Source organism: Ambystoma mexicanum, chromosome 10 (assembly GCF_040938575.1).
Source record: "Ambystoma mexicanum isolate Mex_15411 chromosome 10, UKY_AmexF1_1, whole genome shotgun sequence".
NCBI classification, from domain to species: domain Eukaryota; kingdom Metazoa; phylum Chordata; class Amphibia; order Caudata; family Ambystomatidae; genus Ambystoma; species Ambystoma mexicanum.
Window position 1 is genome coordinate 1,170,463,980 of NC_090932.1, and position 13,462 is coordinate 1,170,477,441.

General features: G+C 47.7%; 1 protein-coding gene across 3 annotated transcripts in view; it reads right to left on the bottom strand.

Annotated features, from left to right (window-relative positions):
• Positions 1–13,462, bottom strand: part of LOC138492131 (uro-adherence factor A-like) — a 1,977,591-nt gene that overhangs the window by 606,293 nt on the left and 1,357,836 nt on the right. For all 3 annotated transcript variants that reach the window (XM_069619116.1, XM_069619117.1, XM_069619115.1), the window contains one exon: positions 3,526–3,645. In XM_069619116.1, coding sequence (XP_069475217.1) covers positions 3,526–3,645 — 120 coding nt within the window. The remainder of the gene's footprint in view (positions 1–3,525; positions 3,646–13,462) is intronic.

The window sequence follows — 13,462 nt, forward strand, 5'->3', positions numbered from 1 at the left end:
TCTGTTCTAATGTCATATTATAGAGTATGTTCCTGGTCCGGTTGATGGTTCTCTCCAGCACTCTCGCTAGTCTTCTGATATCTTTGGAATTCGCTATCTGCCCCCAAAATGGCAAAACTGATTTTGCTATATCTCCCAAGATTTGTGCCGGAGTGTCACCATTCTCGTTCCGCCGTGGACGAGCCTTTGAAACTTCTATTGTACTCGCTATAAACATCCCAGGTAACAGGATCCCTAAATAACAGGTTCCCTGCCAATCCCAGGGCAACCATGGGAATGCTACATTACCGCAAACAAAGTAGATAGGTTTGCCTACATACAAAGGTCTGTTTTCCCCAGTCAAATTTGCAACGTTGGCACAACCTAGAAAATCTCCCATTGACTACATACCCTTCCTCTGTATGCAAAAATGTTGTGCACAAGCAAAAGGTATGATAGGACAAAGTGTATGCCCCAGATAAAACTTCCAAAGAATGTGGGCCTCATTACACGGATGGCAGTAAGGGTTTACCAGTACCGGTAAGGGCACCGGTACCGGTAAACGCTTACCGCCTTACTACGAGGTCCCTTTGCGGGTGGGTACTTTAACGCCTGCTGTTTAGCAGGCGTTAAAAACCAACCCGCAAAGGGACCAGGGTGCTAATTACGGTACCGCAATTTGCGGCACCGTAATTAGCGCCTTCCCCATTCCCATTTCCCATAGAGCCCTATGGGGCAAAAATGGTAATGGGGAAGGGCAATGGGGGAAGGGGGAATTACCGCCCCGACAACCTTGGAATAAGGCGGTGCCGGTATTTTACCGTGTCCTCCGCCTACCGTGTAATGAGGCCCTATGTGTTGAAAGAAATTCTAGCGAATAACCTAATGGCAATAGATATTTCCGACAGTGATTCAGGGTGCATGGACAATGATACATGGAGTTATTTGCAAGGAGATCAGAAGTAGTTTGGCACTTGGCATAGGCCAAAAGGAGGGTTTGTCAAAAGAGAAATTATATCGTGCCTCCTATTGCAATGAATATATGTATATTGGCCTATGCCAAGTTGCTTGTAAATCGCTTACGGAAAAGTCTGCGTTGCAAGGTCCTGACTTTAAATCAATGTAAGCCACCATTTTAGGTCAATCTGCCATTTTAGGTTTGCTTTGTAAAGTCACCCTGTGAGTTAAAATGGTGGACGATGTCATTCCTAAATACAACATGGCCGTCTTGACCTCTGAATGTCGCTAATATGTAACTTGCCTGCAGACAACTTGTTGAGGCCGTGAACTGAGACCTTGTCCTTCGTTGACCTGTGTGTAAAGGATTACTCGTGCAATGAAACTAATCCACAAGCATATGTTAAGAACAATGTATTCAAATACTGAACGTAGAACACTTGTTTAACTACACTGTATTAATGTTTGAGAAGACCTGCATGGGAAATCCCAGAATACACAGTTGCCTTATAGACTTGTTGATCTATGTATTAAAAGCAAACCAGTTACATGTGGATATGCAAAACTTGGCATGAACCCTAGATCGGTGATGTATTAGCGGAATATTAACCCGAAGTAGGGTTGGACATTGTGTTCGCGAAAAGTATAAAAGATCAATGCATTCTAGTTCGCTGTGTTGCATTGAGGGCCGATAGCTATCTGATTTTGCTCTGTTCTTCGTAACTGAATTCAGTATAAAATAAAGTACTTTGTATGTTCCTTTGTAACCCGTGTTCGGTGTATTTCCTTTTGGGGTACTCAGCCTCGAGATTTTGATTTTGTTTTCACACAAAGTCTTGAGTTGTTTGGACGTTTGCAATAAAATCTACAAAGAAACTCATTGATACAAGTCATAGAGAATGACACCTGACAGCCATGCTGTGCCTCAACATGGCACAAAAAACGCCATTCGGAACAGTAGCATTTTCATTGCATCCTTTTTTTTTCAACATGAATTTGTCTTTTTATCATGTTTTTTGTTGCTCTTTTGAAAGGCCAAGGATATGCCCAGTAAACTCCTTTTTATTTTCCTCCTTCGCTCCATCTATTCCCATATTTGTTTCTTCATGTATGTGTGCGATTCTCCTTAGAAATGACCCCTATTCTAAAGTCACAGATGAAAAGGCATAACTCCCAGTGACAACCACTGAAAACACAAGTCATCCACAAGCTCTCAATTGGTAGAAGTGGAATACAGAATTGCACTCAAAATCCTCTACACGATACACGTCAGACTTCTGCAAAAAGGAGCCAAAATATGTGAATACATATATATAGCCTTCTGCAAAATACCAATTGTAGGGGGTACAAGGTAACAGGCTCTGGAAAGCTTTGAACCAATCCCTCAGCATACTAGAAGCTCACTTACCTTCATCTTCCAATGCTAAACCGGTAGTACCGTGCACACAAACTGAATACAGTTGAGTAGACCTTTTTCCCATACTAGCCAGTCTGAGTGATCAATAGATCACACCCTAGTGCAGCAAGAATGATAACCATTTGTACCAGCAATGTCATCATATATGCCAACCTTTTGTATTCATTTTCCTCTTGTACACTTAACACAAATTCTGTACAGTGATAGCATTTTCTCCACCACAATTTTCTAATAATCTCTAGTTTGCTTGTTTGGCTGTCTGTACTAACTTGCTCTGAAGTGACCACAAGAAGAAAGGTTTGGCAATAAATGAAGTAAACTGAATACATAAGTTAACATCCCAATGTTGGAGGGCAGGTGTTAAAAATGTGTAGGTGAATTTTAGCATTTTGATGTATACATTTCAGTTGGCCCATCTAAACCTCGATCTTGGGGGATTTTAGATTTGGCTAACACAATGACGTCAACAGTTGATTTCCACAGACACCTAGTGTTACCACTTTGGTTAACAGTCACAGTTGCCAAGTAGATACCATGAACAAGTGAGGCCAGCGAAGCTAGTAAGCACCCCACACCCTTCTTTTGGCCACACCCTTCTTCTGGAGAGGAAATATAGGGCTGCTTCTTCCAAAAGCACAGCTTTGGGGACGGCCGCTAATTCCCTAAAAGCCCCAGAGTCTGCCACTTACTAGCAGGACACAGTTTCAATGCAGAAAACAGGAGGCATTCCATGGCAGCATCATGTGCCTTCTCTTTTACTATCTCCGGCTAACTGATAAAGAGACTGTACATTTGCTTCAATACGTTGCCGTGGCACACAAAACTGCTATTCGGCAACTGTGGGCCAGCCACTAGCTGCTTATAATCTTCTGAATCGTTTCCAACTTTTAGGCAGATGTTTTTGTAATTCAGCTCAAATTAAGGGAAGCCATTCATGCTTCAACTTGAGTTACAGCATTGGTAAATCGTTCAACCCATATTTGCTCAGAACTTCTTAAACGTTCTCCTAAATTAACACATTCCAGCAGGATTAGTTACATTCTGGATGAGGTATATATACAACCAAAACAGCTTTTTTGTAAGAAAGTCATATTCTACATAAATAATCAGCATATAGCAATGGTCTCTAGAAAGATGTGCCTTTCAAGTGCCCCAGAAGAAAACCGCTGTACCTGTATGCTGTCATCGCCCGATGGGGAGTAAGTGAAATGTTTCACTTCCGTAAGACTATGGCTGTGATCCTTCCTGTATTTTCTTACTTTTGTCTCAGATATTCCCTCGCTGTCACTCACCTGTAGAGTAACAAACAGAGCATTTTGCTTTTTAGGTTTGTACCTCATTGCTATCCCTTGGTATTACCGGCAGAATAAACAGTTGCATTAGCGAATACACATTTCAAAAACAAAGACTACAAAAATAAAGACTACAAAAACATTTTTGTCATTTTTCAAATGTGAAACCAAATCGGATATTTGTTTAATCGTTCTAAACCTGCCATGAACATTGTCCACATACCCTTCCAATGGGTAATCTCCATCAGAGACGACTATTTTACCCCATGGTATGATGCAAAGAGAAAGTGTGGGTGACCCATGTACCTCTTAACCAATTAGCTTGATAACGTCACTTCTAGATGTCTTGAGTTCTTAATGTTATAATGAATATGTGTACTGCCTGCCAGAGAAGTTAATTGAAAGACGTAAATGAACCCAGCAGAAGGTCAGACAAGAATCAACTGGATTCCAATGATCAATAAAGGTGAAACCTGCCCAAAACTGCTGTTTTAGGGTAATTTACATGGAAAACCAGATCACTATTTCAATGGAATGCCATAATAACAGTTCATGCAACATCCTAACTACTCATTATAGACAGAAACTCAATGCCTGCAGAGACATCTTTGCGTTTACAGAGAATAAGGGAACATAGGACCTACATCACAATATTTGGTCAATTCCATCAGACCCAACTCTAGTATACACATAGTTGAACAATCCGCTCTGTCTGGGCAAACCTGTTTGAATGAAGGCTAAATAACTTCATTGTCAGCAAGTCTATGGGCCTCATTACACGGATGGCGGTAGGTATTTAACGTTACCGGTAATGGAATACCGGTAACGTTAAATGCCAATGCGGATTATGACCCGGCTCACCGCCATTAGCGGCACCGCTAATTACGGTGCCACTAATAGCGGTCAGTCCGCGTGCGCGCGACCCGCCAACTCGTAAATAACGACATGTCGCTAATAGCACACCATCACAAGGCTAGTGCACACGGCAATAGCGCCATGGTAAATACCCCAAAACCCCTTACCGGCATGGCGGCAATACCGCCATCGCGAACCATCCGTTAAAAGAACTAAGCAGTGTCAACACCTGCCACAGGTGGCCAAAATCAGCACAGGTGGAGGCAATGGAGACTGTTGCTGCTCAAAAGAAGCACACCACACCCCTTCCCACACCAAGATGGTTCCAATACTGGCAGCATTACATGGCCTGGAGCACCTGATTGCAGCGCTGCTGCTACAACAACAGGCTGCACAGAGGAGAGGCAGGAGGAGGAGGAGGGCCAGACAGGCACAGCAAGCACCACCACGCCACCTAATCATACCACAGAGGCACCCACCAATTCCCCAGATCAGAGCCAGTCCATTTAACCTAACACCTGAGCAGATACACACCCTGTACCGTCTGGACCGGGACACCATCACCAGCACCGTGGACATGATACACATAGACATTGTGAGCCTCATAGATATCCGAACTGCCATCCCCCCTCTACTCAAGGTGGTGACAGTGCTCCACTTCCTGGCCACAGCATACAGTGGGGCAGATACATGGCATCTCCCAACCAGTATTCTCACGCATACTGAACCAGGTACTCGATGCCCTCCTGAAGCATGCACCCGAACACATATCCATGCCACGGACTGCCCAGGAGATTGCAAACACCAAAGTTGGCTTCTATTCACTGGCAGGCATCCCAAGTTGCATTGGGGCCATCGACTGTACACATGTGGAATTGGTCGTCCCACATCACAATGAAGTAGTCTACCGAAACAGGAAGCAATTCCACTCCATCAATGTCCAAATGGTATGTGACGCAGACAAGATAATCACACATTGCTGTGCCCGATTTCCAAGATCTACCCATGATTCCATGGTCCTGCGGAACTCAACTATCCCCCGCTACATGGAGCGACAAATGGGACAACATTCGTGGCTACTTGGTGAGTTCCAGGCCAAGCACATGGCAGTGTGATTGGGGGGGATAGATAGATACTCCAACTGGGTGTGCATTGGGGGGAGGGGGTAGATAGATACTCCAACTGGGTGTGCGTTGGGGGGGGGTAGATAGTTACTCCAACTGGGTGTGCATTGGGGGGGGATAGATAGATACTCCAACTGGGTGTGCATTGGGGGGGTAGATAGATACTCCAACTGGGTGTGCATTGGGGGGGTAGATAGATACTCCAACTGGGTGTAGCCTGTAGTCCGTCGCCCAAATGCACATACAGATGTACGCTAATGGGCATCTGTGAGGGCAGCAACGTACTTGGGATGAACGGACAGCAAGTATATGCCACACGACACAGCTGACAATCCAAATCTAGTGACATCAAACATCAATCCTCATCCACATTGCACGACACTCCACGCCACGAAATACACAAATGTCATCTATGCCGTCAACATAGTCATGCAGCATTCCTACAACACAACATCAACAATGCATTGTGCCCTTGGATGCATGCAAAGGGATACCCCCTAGCTATGGCAATGCACCACAAACCCATGGCACAACTGAAGTGTTGCCTCTCAGCATGGCACCAGCAATGTCGGAAGGACAGTACACCACCAGTGTGGTACCAAATGTGCCTGCCCACAGGGACAAAAATGACCTGGCCTCACCCAGGACATGGCAGTCACTGTTGGAGGCATCAATGGGGCATGTCTACTTGCATGCTTGCACTCACGTTTGCACAAAGCAGTCACACAGACCATATTCATTGATGCAGTTGAATGTGTACATGAATCACAATGATAGGCCAAAGTATGTGACATGAACAGGCCACACGTGTCAAAAAGTAACAGGAACCCATTCCTCCCCCCATGTAGGTGATGCCGGCTATCCCCTGAAGAGGTGGCTCCTCACACCTGTACGGAACCCACAGAACAGGCACAAAGAAGAATACAATCGTGCACATACCCGTACCCGCCTCGTCATCGAGCAGACTTTTGGACTTCTGAAGTCACGGTTTAGGTGCATTAGCAGGTCTGGTGGCGCCCTCCTGTATGGCCATGAGAAGGTGCCAAAGATCACCACGGCATGTGTCATGCTGCACAATATGTGTATGAGACGGAATGTGCCACTGCCCCCTGACGTTGAAATGGAGGCACCTGATGAGGATGATGACGGGGATGAGGATGGAGGTGAAGATGATGCAGGTCATGGAAGAGGGGACGGCCAGGAGGGACGTGCTGTGAGACAGCATTTGATCAACCAAATATTCTGAGTAACATGTAGTCATACTGTCACCTGTATATGGCTGGTGATGCACTGGTGTCTGTTTGTTAGCTCACAATGGACATTGCCGTCAATAAATTGATCATACACAATGAAGGAGTCAAGGCCTGTGTTTTGCTCAAACAACAGTGTATTAATGAACAGAAACAGAAAAATGTGCAAGTCCCCAACCATCCCGCCACCCTTCCCCCCACCCCCCACAACTGTCCCATCACACCCTTCCCCCCACCCCCCACAACTGTCCCATCACACCCTTCCCCCCACCCCCCACAACTGTCCCTCATGAGTCTCCAACAATGTATGTGTCCTGGCATGCACAGAGGTCAATGGACATTCACGCCCTATTGTTCATTGCCAGGGCCAGCATTTGGGGGCTGGCTGGAGGTGCGCCTGGTGGTGCGTGAAGAGCGTCTGAGTGGGCTTGTCTGCCGCGAACTGGTGGTTGAAGAGGTGGCAGACTGTCCTGGTGGAAATTGGCGCTCCATTGCATCTGCGATGCGTGTTAGCACCTCCCGGACGCGTATCAGCTCCCCACACAGCCTGTCTGTGCACGACTCCATTCCCTCCCTGGAGTGCCTGGATGTCTCCCCGAGGTCAGCCCTGAGACGGGCAACCTCCTCCACATGTTGACCTACGAGGTCTGTGAGAGCCTGTTGGCGCTGGATGACGCTGGCCAGGTCAAGGGCAGTGGCGGCCTGTGGTGGTGCGTCTGCTGCGCATCCTGATGCTGGCTGGTGTGCAGATGCCGCCTCTGGGGGGCTACTGAAGGCCTCCATGGACTCGTGAACAGTGACATGCGAGCCAGGTGTGTGTAGGGGTGATTGCTCGGGGGTTACAGCAGGGCTTTGGGTGTGCATAGGCAGATTGAGATGTGTGGGCTCATCCACGTCGGACAATGGGGCAATGGCTGCCACCTCCCCTGCCGAACTGGCAGCAGCTGAGGGTGGACCCTCGGTGGTGGTGATTTGGGGGGGGAGTGGACCTCCAGAGGCGGGGCAGTAGGGTTTTGCATGGCACTGGCAGTGGCGTGCAGGAGTTGTTGTAGACGCTGCAATAGGGGCCTTGGCCTTTTTCCCCTTGATGTTGTTGGTGCGTCCTTGCAGGGCTGTGGCCTTTTCTTCATTTGCACAGGGGGTGCCTGGGATGCTCCCTCGCTGTCTGTATGCGACCCTGTCGGGGACAAGAAGGGGGATGTCATTGGTTATGGTCGCATGTACTGAATGCAGGCTACATCATGAATTCATTTGGGGCCGTTTGAACTTCATTGTGGAGGAAGCAGGTGAGGTGTCATTTCAGTGCCTCATCCATGCAGTGTTGTGTGTGGCACTTGGCTCTGTTGATGTATGCATGTGTGTGTGTTGGGGTCTGGCGCTTACATGCGCAGGGTGGGATGCATGTGTGGATGCCGGGCCATCCATGCAGTGATCCAGGGCTGCCATTTGTGGGGACCTGTACATTCACATTGCATGCTTGCATCAGTGCACTTACCTCCATCAGAAGTGTCTGGCACGCCGTGCTCCATCCTCCCGACTCCCTCAATACATTCTACCCCGATGAGGTTTGCGCATGTCTCCTCCCACTCCTTCAACTTGATCGGTGACCCTGATCCTCCAGCGGTGGCAGTCTTGTGGTTCTCGGCCAGGATCATCCTGACCTGAAGTCTCAGGTCGTCCCATCGTTTTCTGCACTCGCGTACAGTGCGCGTGCTGGTGCCTACAGCACTCACTTTTTTTGCCACTTCGGCCCATATTGCTTACTTCTTTAGGAGGGTCTCCCGCAGCATGTCATTTGCGAAGACCACTTCTGCATTGTCCGCTAAGGTCTGAGTCAGCATCACTAACTCCTCAGTGGAGAACTTCTCCTTTCGCTGGCGGTCTGTGTTTTTTTTTAGTGCCTTGGGCATGGTAACAGTGTAGCAATGGATCTCAGGCAGCAAGGTAACACAAACAGGTCCAGGGGGCAGAGGATGGCAATGGATTGTTGTTTTGAAGATGGCCGCCGTGCTCTTTCCCGTTCCTGTGCGATGATGCTATTTCCGGTTCCGGTATTTAACGGTGACTGCTATTAGCGGTGGCCGCTATTTGCACGCTGCGTCAAGGCGGAGTTGCTATCTGCACTGTCGTGGAAGGTGGTAAGTAACTTTTGGGGGAGATTAGCGGCAAGGCTGGAGGGGCATTACCGGCATGGCGCAAAGCTCGTGTCCGCGTACTCGTAATGGTACGCTATTAGCGCCCTCCTACGAGAGTGGACACGTTAAGGGCGCCATGCCGGTAATTTGCGGATTTTACCGCACAACGTGTAATGAGGCCCTATGAGTCTAAAATGTTTGGCATGATATTGAAAGGTTGTGATCAAAGGTCAAGCAGCTCCATGTTTGCATCTATATGGAAATACAGAAGAAGCTGAGAGGGTGTTAGGTGTAAATGATCTTACAAGATTGAATTTACAGTATTTGGAGATAGGCAATGGTCGGTGTATAAGCATCATGAGGTGCATTAAGAGGAGGCAGACAGGCACAGACTACAGCTGCACTCGTACTATTGTTACAAATGCACAAAACAAAAGAGGTGCACCTCTGCACATTGCACTGGTTGCAACATACATGCTACACACTCTAGAATAGAAGAACAAGTTACTTACCAACTGGTAACGTTCTTTCGATTGGATGTTCCTCCAACGTATTCCACATCTTAGATGTATTCCATCTAGCTTTGCTGCTCTTCGGAATTTTTTTCGGCAGAGGGCGTCGTGCGTCGATGTCGTCGAGTCGATGGTCCCCCGAACGCCTCCGTCGAGGTGACGTCATCGGGTGTATAAGTAGCACGCGCGGCGCCCGTTGGCCTCAGTTCTGTTTTTCCCCTTTTTATCTTTGATCTTGTACTGTTGTAACGCTCACCTGATTCTCGCAGAGGCGCCGGTCTTGACTGGGCGACTACCGTATCTTCAAAGGTGATGTGTAGCACCCGGTTGGCTCTTTGGGCTGGACCTCTGTGCACTGTATGCCTGACGTGTAGAGTAAGATGTCTGCAGATAGAAAATATGGGGTTAATGAACTGGGGTTATTGGGGTGTCCCTATCTCTTTCCTCTTCTCCTCTCCTGTAGACCCCAAAGGTTAACGCTCTCACCTTAGGTAAGTGAATGCCGGGCTCTCCATCTGCCTCGGGGCAGGGTGCTGTAGCCAGTTTCTTCACTGGATAGGTAGCGCAGGCCTCTTGACTTCAGAGGACTGCTGTCCGTCGTTTACTGCACGAACGGTAAGTTTCGAGTCATTCAAATGTCTTTTTAAAGTCTTTAGTAATGATGTCTCTTGTTTTGCAGGGTTCCGGCGATGGCGGATGACGGGCTGAAGTGAGTTGAAGATGGAGCCCGTGTGATGAATAGAAGCGCCTGGAAGCACGTGAGTAAGCGCTTGTTGCCTGCTTCACGATGCGCTCTAACTGTCTTTTTATTTTGCAGGTACGAGTTCGGAGCGGCTGCAGGGTGCCGGAATACCCACTGGATTAGATGTGGAAAGGAGTAATGGCACGTGAGTATTAAAGTTCCCCAATGTCTTTAAACGCACCTTGTTTTGTCTTTCAGATGCGGATGCAGCGCCGAAGGCCTCCGGAGCGTGCGAAGAGTTGTTAAGCTTTTGTCTTTCAGATGCCGGAATGCAGTATGAAGACCTCCGGAGCGCACGAAGAGTAGGTAAGCCTTTGCCTTTCCGATGCCGGAATGCTAACCTGTTCTTTCTTGTCTTTATAGGTGTTGCTGAAGACTGGATTCAGGATGGTAAGCCTTTGCCTTTCAGATGCCGGAATGCTAACCTGTTCTTTCTTGTCTTTATAGGTGTTGCTGAAGACTGGATTCAGGATGGTAAGCCTTTTTCCTTAGGCCCAGGACTGGATGCAGAAGACACGATGAGCGTCCTGCTGCAGAGAGTGCAGAATAACGCAAAGCAAGATTCATCCACCGGGTGTGGTTTAAATAGCCTCCTGTAGTGCTTAGGTGTCTCCTTCCACAGCCACGCCTAAGTAAGAAAAGAGTTCCTGGTAAGAAAAGAGTTCCTGCCTTCCAGAAGAGTTCCAGTGTTCTAAATCTAGGGAGTGGCTCCAGCCCCACCCAACAGGAAAAATAGTTCCAAACAGAAGAGGATCAGAGGCTCAACTGGCAGGCAAGTAAGCAGCATGGTCTGCTGCAGGTAAGTCCACCCAAGCATTATGAGCCCGGCGCTTCCAGCGCTGGGACTGGGCATATTTATGAGCCTGGTGCCACTGGCGCCAGGACTGGGTCCAAAAGGTCCCAATTGGGACTGGTTGGCACTCGGAACCTGGGTTATGGATCTGCTTCCTAGGGAGTTGGGAAAACCCTGACCTTTTGGAAGCAGAGATCATGACAACTGTGTGGATTGTGCCGGAAGACAGGTATGAGCCTTGCGAGATTTGAGATGGCAATAACCCGGAGAAATCTACAGAGGGGTAGGCTGGGAGGGCGATGAGGAATACGTTGGAGGAACATCCAATCAAAAGAACGTTACCAGTTGGTAAGTAACTTGTTCTTCGAGTGGATTGTGTCCTCCAACTTATTCTTCATCTTAGATAAACTCCCAAAGCTGTATGGACAATTCCTCTGGAGGAGGGGGTAGATTTTTCGATACTCTTAGATTGCTGAGTATAGTACTTTCCCAAAAGTTAGCTCCCTAGACTGGGAAGCATCCAGGTTATAGAATTTTGAAAAGGTGTGTAGCGAAGTCCAAGTTGCTGCTTTGCAAATGGATCTTATTGGAACACCTCTTTGAAGGGCGTGGAGGAGGCGATGCCTCTGGTGGAATGAGCCCTTAACCCTTCCGGAGGGTCTTTTTGAGCTAGTCTGTAGCATTCTGAAATGCAAAGCACAATCCAGCGTGAAATTGTCTGTTTTGTCACAGATTGACCCAGTTTCCTTCCTGTATAACCTATAAACAGCTGGTTGTCCACTCTAAGTCTGGAAAGTCTAGAGATGTAAAAGCTTAAAGCTCTTTTCGGATCCAACCTGTGTAATCTTTCCTCCTCCTTCGAAGGATGGGGTGGAGGATAGAATGCGGGTAAGACAATTTTCTGACTTAAATGAAAATCAGATATGACTTTCTGTAAAAATGATGGTTTTACCCTCAACACAACTCTGTCCTTATGGTACACAGTATAGGGTGGCCCAGAAGACAGTGCCTGCAATTCGCTCACTCTTCTTGCTGATGTTAGAAGGCTGTTTTGGACGTTAGTAATCTTAATGGACACGTGTGCATAGGCTCAAAAGGAGCACACATTAAGAATTTTAGGACTACATTTAGATCTCAGATCGGTACTTGAAATGAGTGAGTAGGAAACACTGTAGTGAGTCCTTTTAAGAATTCTATTATCAAAGGAATTTTGAAGCAGGAGCATTCTGCCGATGAGCGTTTGAAAATGGAAAGCACTGCAAGGTAACCTTTTATTGTTCCGATATTCAGACCTCTATGTGCTAGGGTCAGAAGGAAAGATAATACTTCCGGAATAGAACATAGGAAAGGATCGACATTCTTTTCTCTGCACCAGTTGCAAAACTTTTTCCAACGACAACGGTATAGAGACTTTGTTGCTGCCCTTCTTGCCGAAAGCAACACCTCCATAACGTCATCTGGAAGGTTCCAATCCCTGTATCTCAGCCTTTCAGATACCAAGCATGAAGGTTGAGCGTTTTGACCTCTGGATGGAGAACCTGACCCTCCATTTGAGAGAGAAGGTTCTCTCTCTGAGGAAGACGTACTGGAGGACAGATGGACATGTCTAAAAGGTCCGGGTACCACGTTCTCCTGGCCCAATCCGAGGCAATTAGGATCATGCGGCTCTGAAACCTTCTCAGCCTCCTGATGACCTGAGGAATGACGGGAATCGGAGGGAACGCGTACAATAGTGGGAAATTCCACGCCATCACGAAGGCGTCCCCCAGGGCTCCTCTCGGGGGAAATTCCCTTGAGCAATACCTTTCGCATTTTCAGTTGATTCCGGTTGCAAGCAGGTCTACTTGAGGGGTTCCCCAAAGGGCGAAGATCTCTTGAATGACTTCCTGAGCCAGTTCCCATTCGTGGGATACCGTGCTCTGCCTGCTCAGAGCATCTGCCGTCATATTCTCTTCCCCGGCTAGATGAATTGCCGTTAAAGAGATTCCTTCCTGAATTGCCCAATACCAGAGCTGCATTGCCTCTCTGCACAGGGGTAGTGACCCACACCTCCTCTTTTGTTTAGGTAGTGCATGGCCACTGTGTTGTCCGTAATTATCAGGACATTCTTTCCCCTGACAGATGGCAGGAAGGCCTTCAGCGCTAGTCTGATTGCCCTTAGCTCTAAAAGGTTGATATGTAGTTTGGACTCCGATGGAAACCAACGACCGTTGATTGTCAAATCGTTGGCATGAGCTCCCCACCCCAGGAGTGAGGAGTCCGTCGCTACTGTGATCTCCGACCATGGTTGCCAAAAAGGTTCTCCTTTTAGGATGTTCTCTGTACAGGTCCACCATAGAAGGTCTTGTCTGACCTTGTTCAAATCTGAAGAAGATCCGTCATTTGACCCGAGAACTGGGACCACTG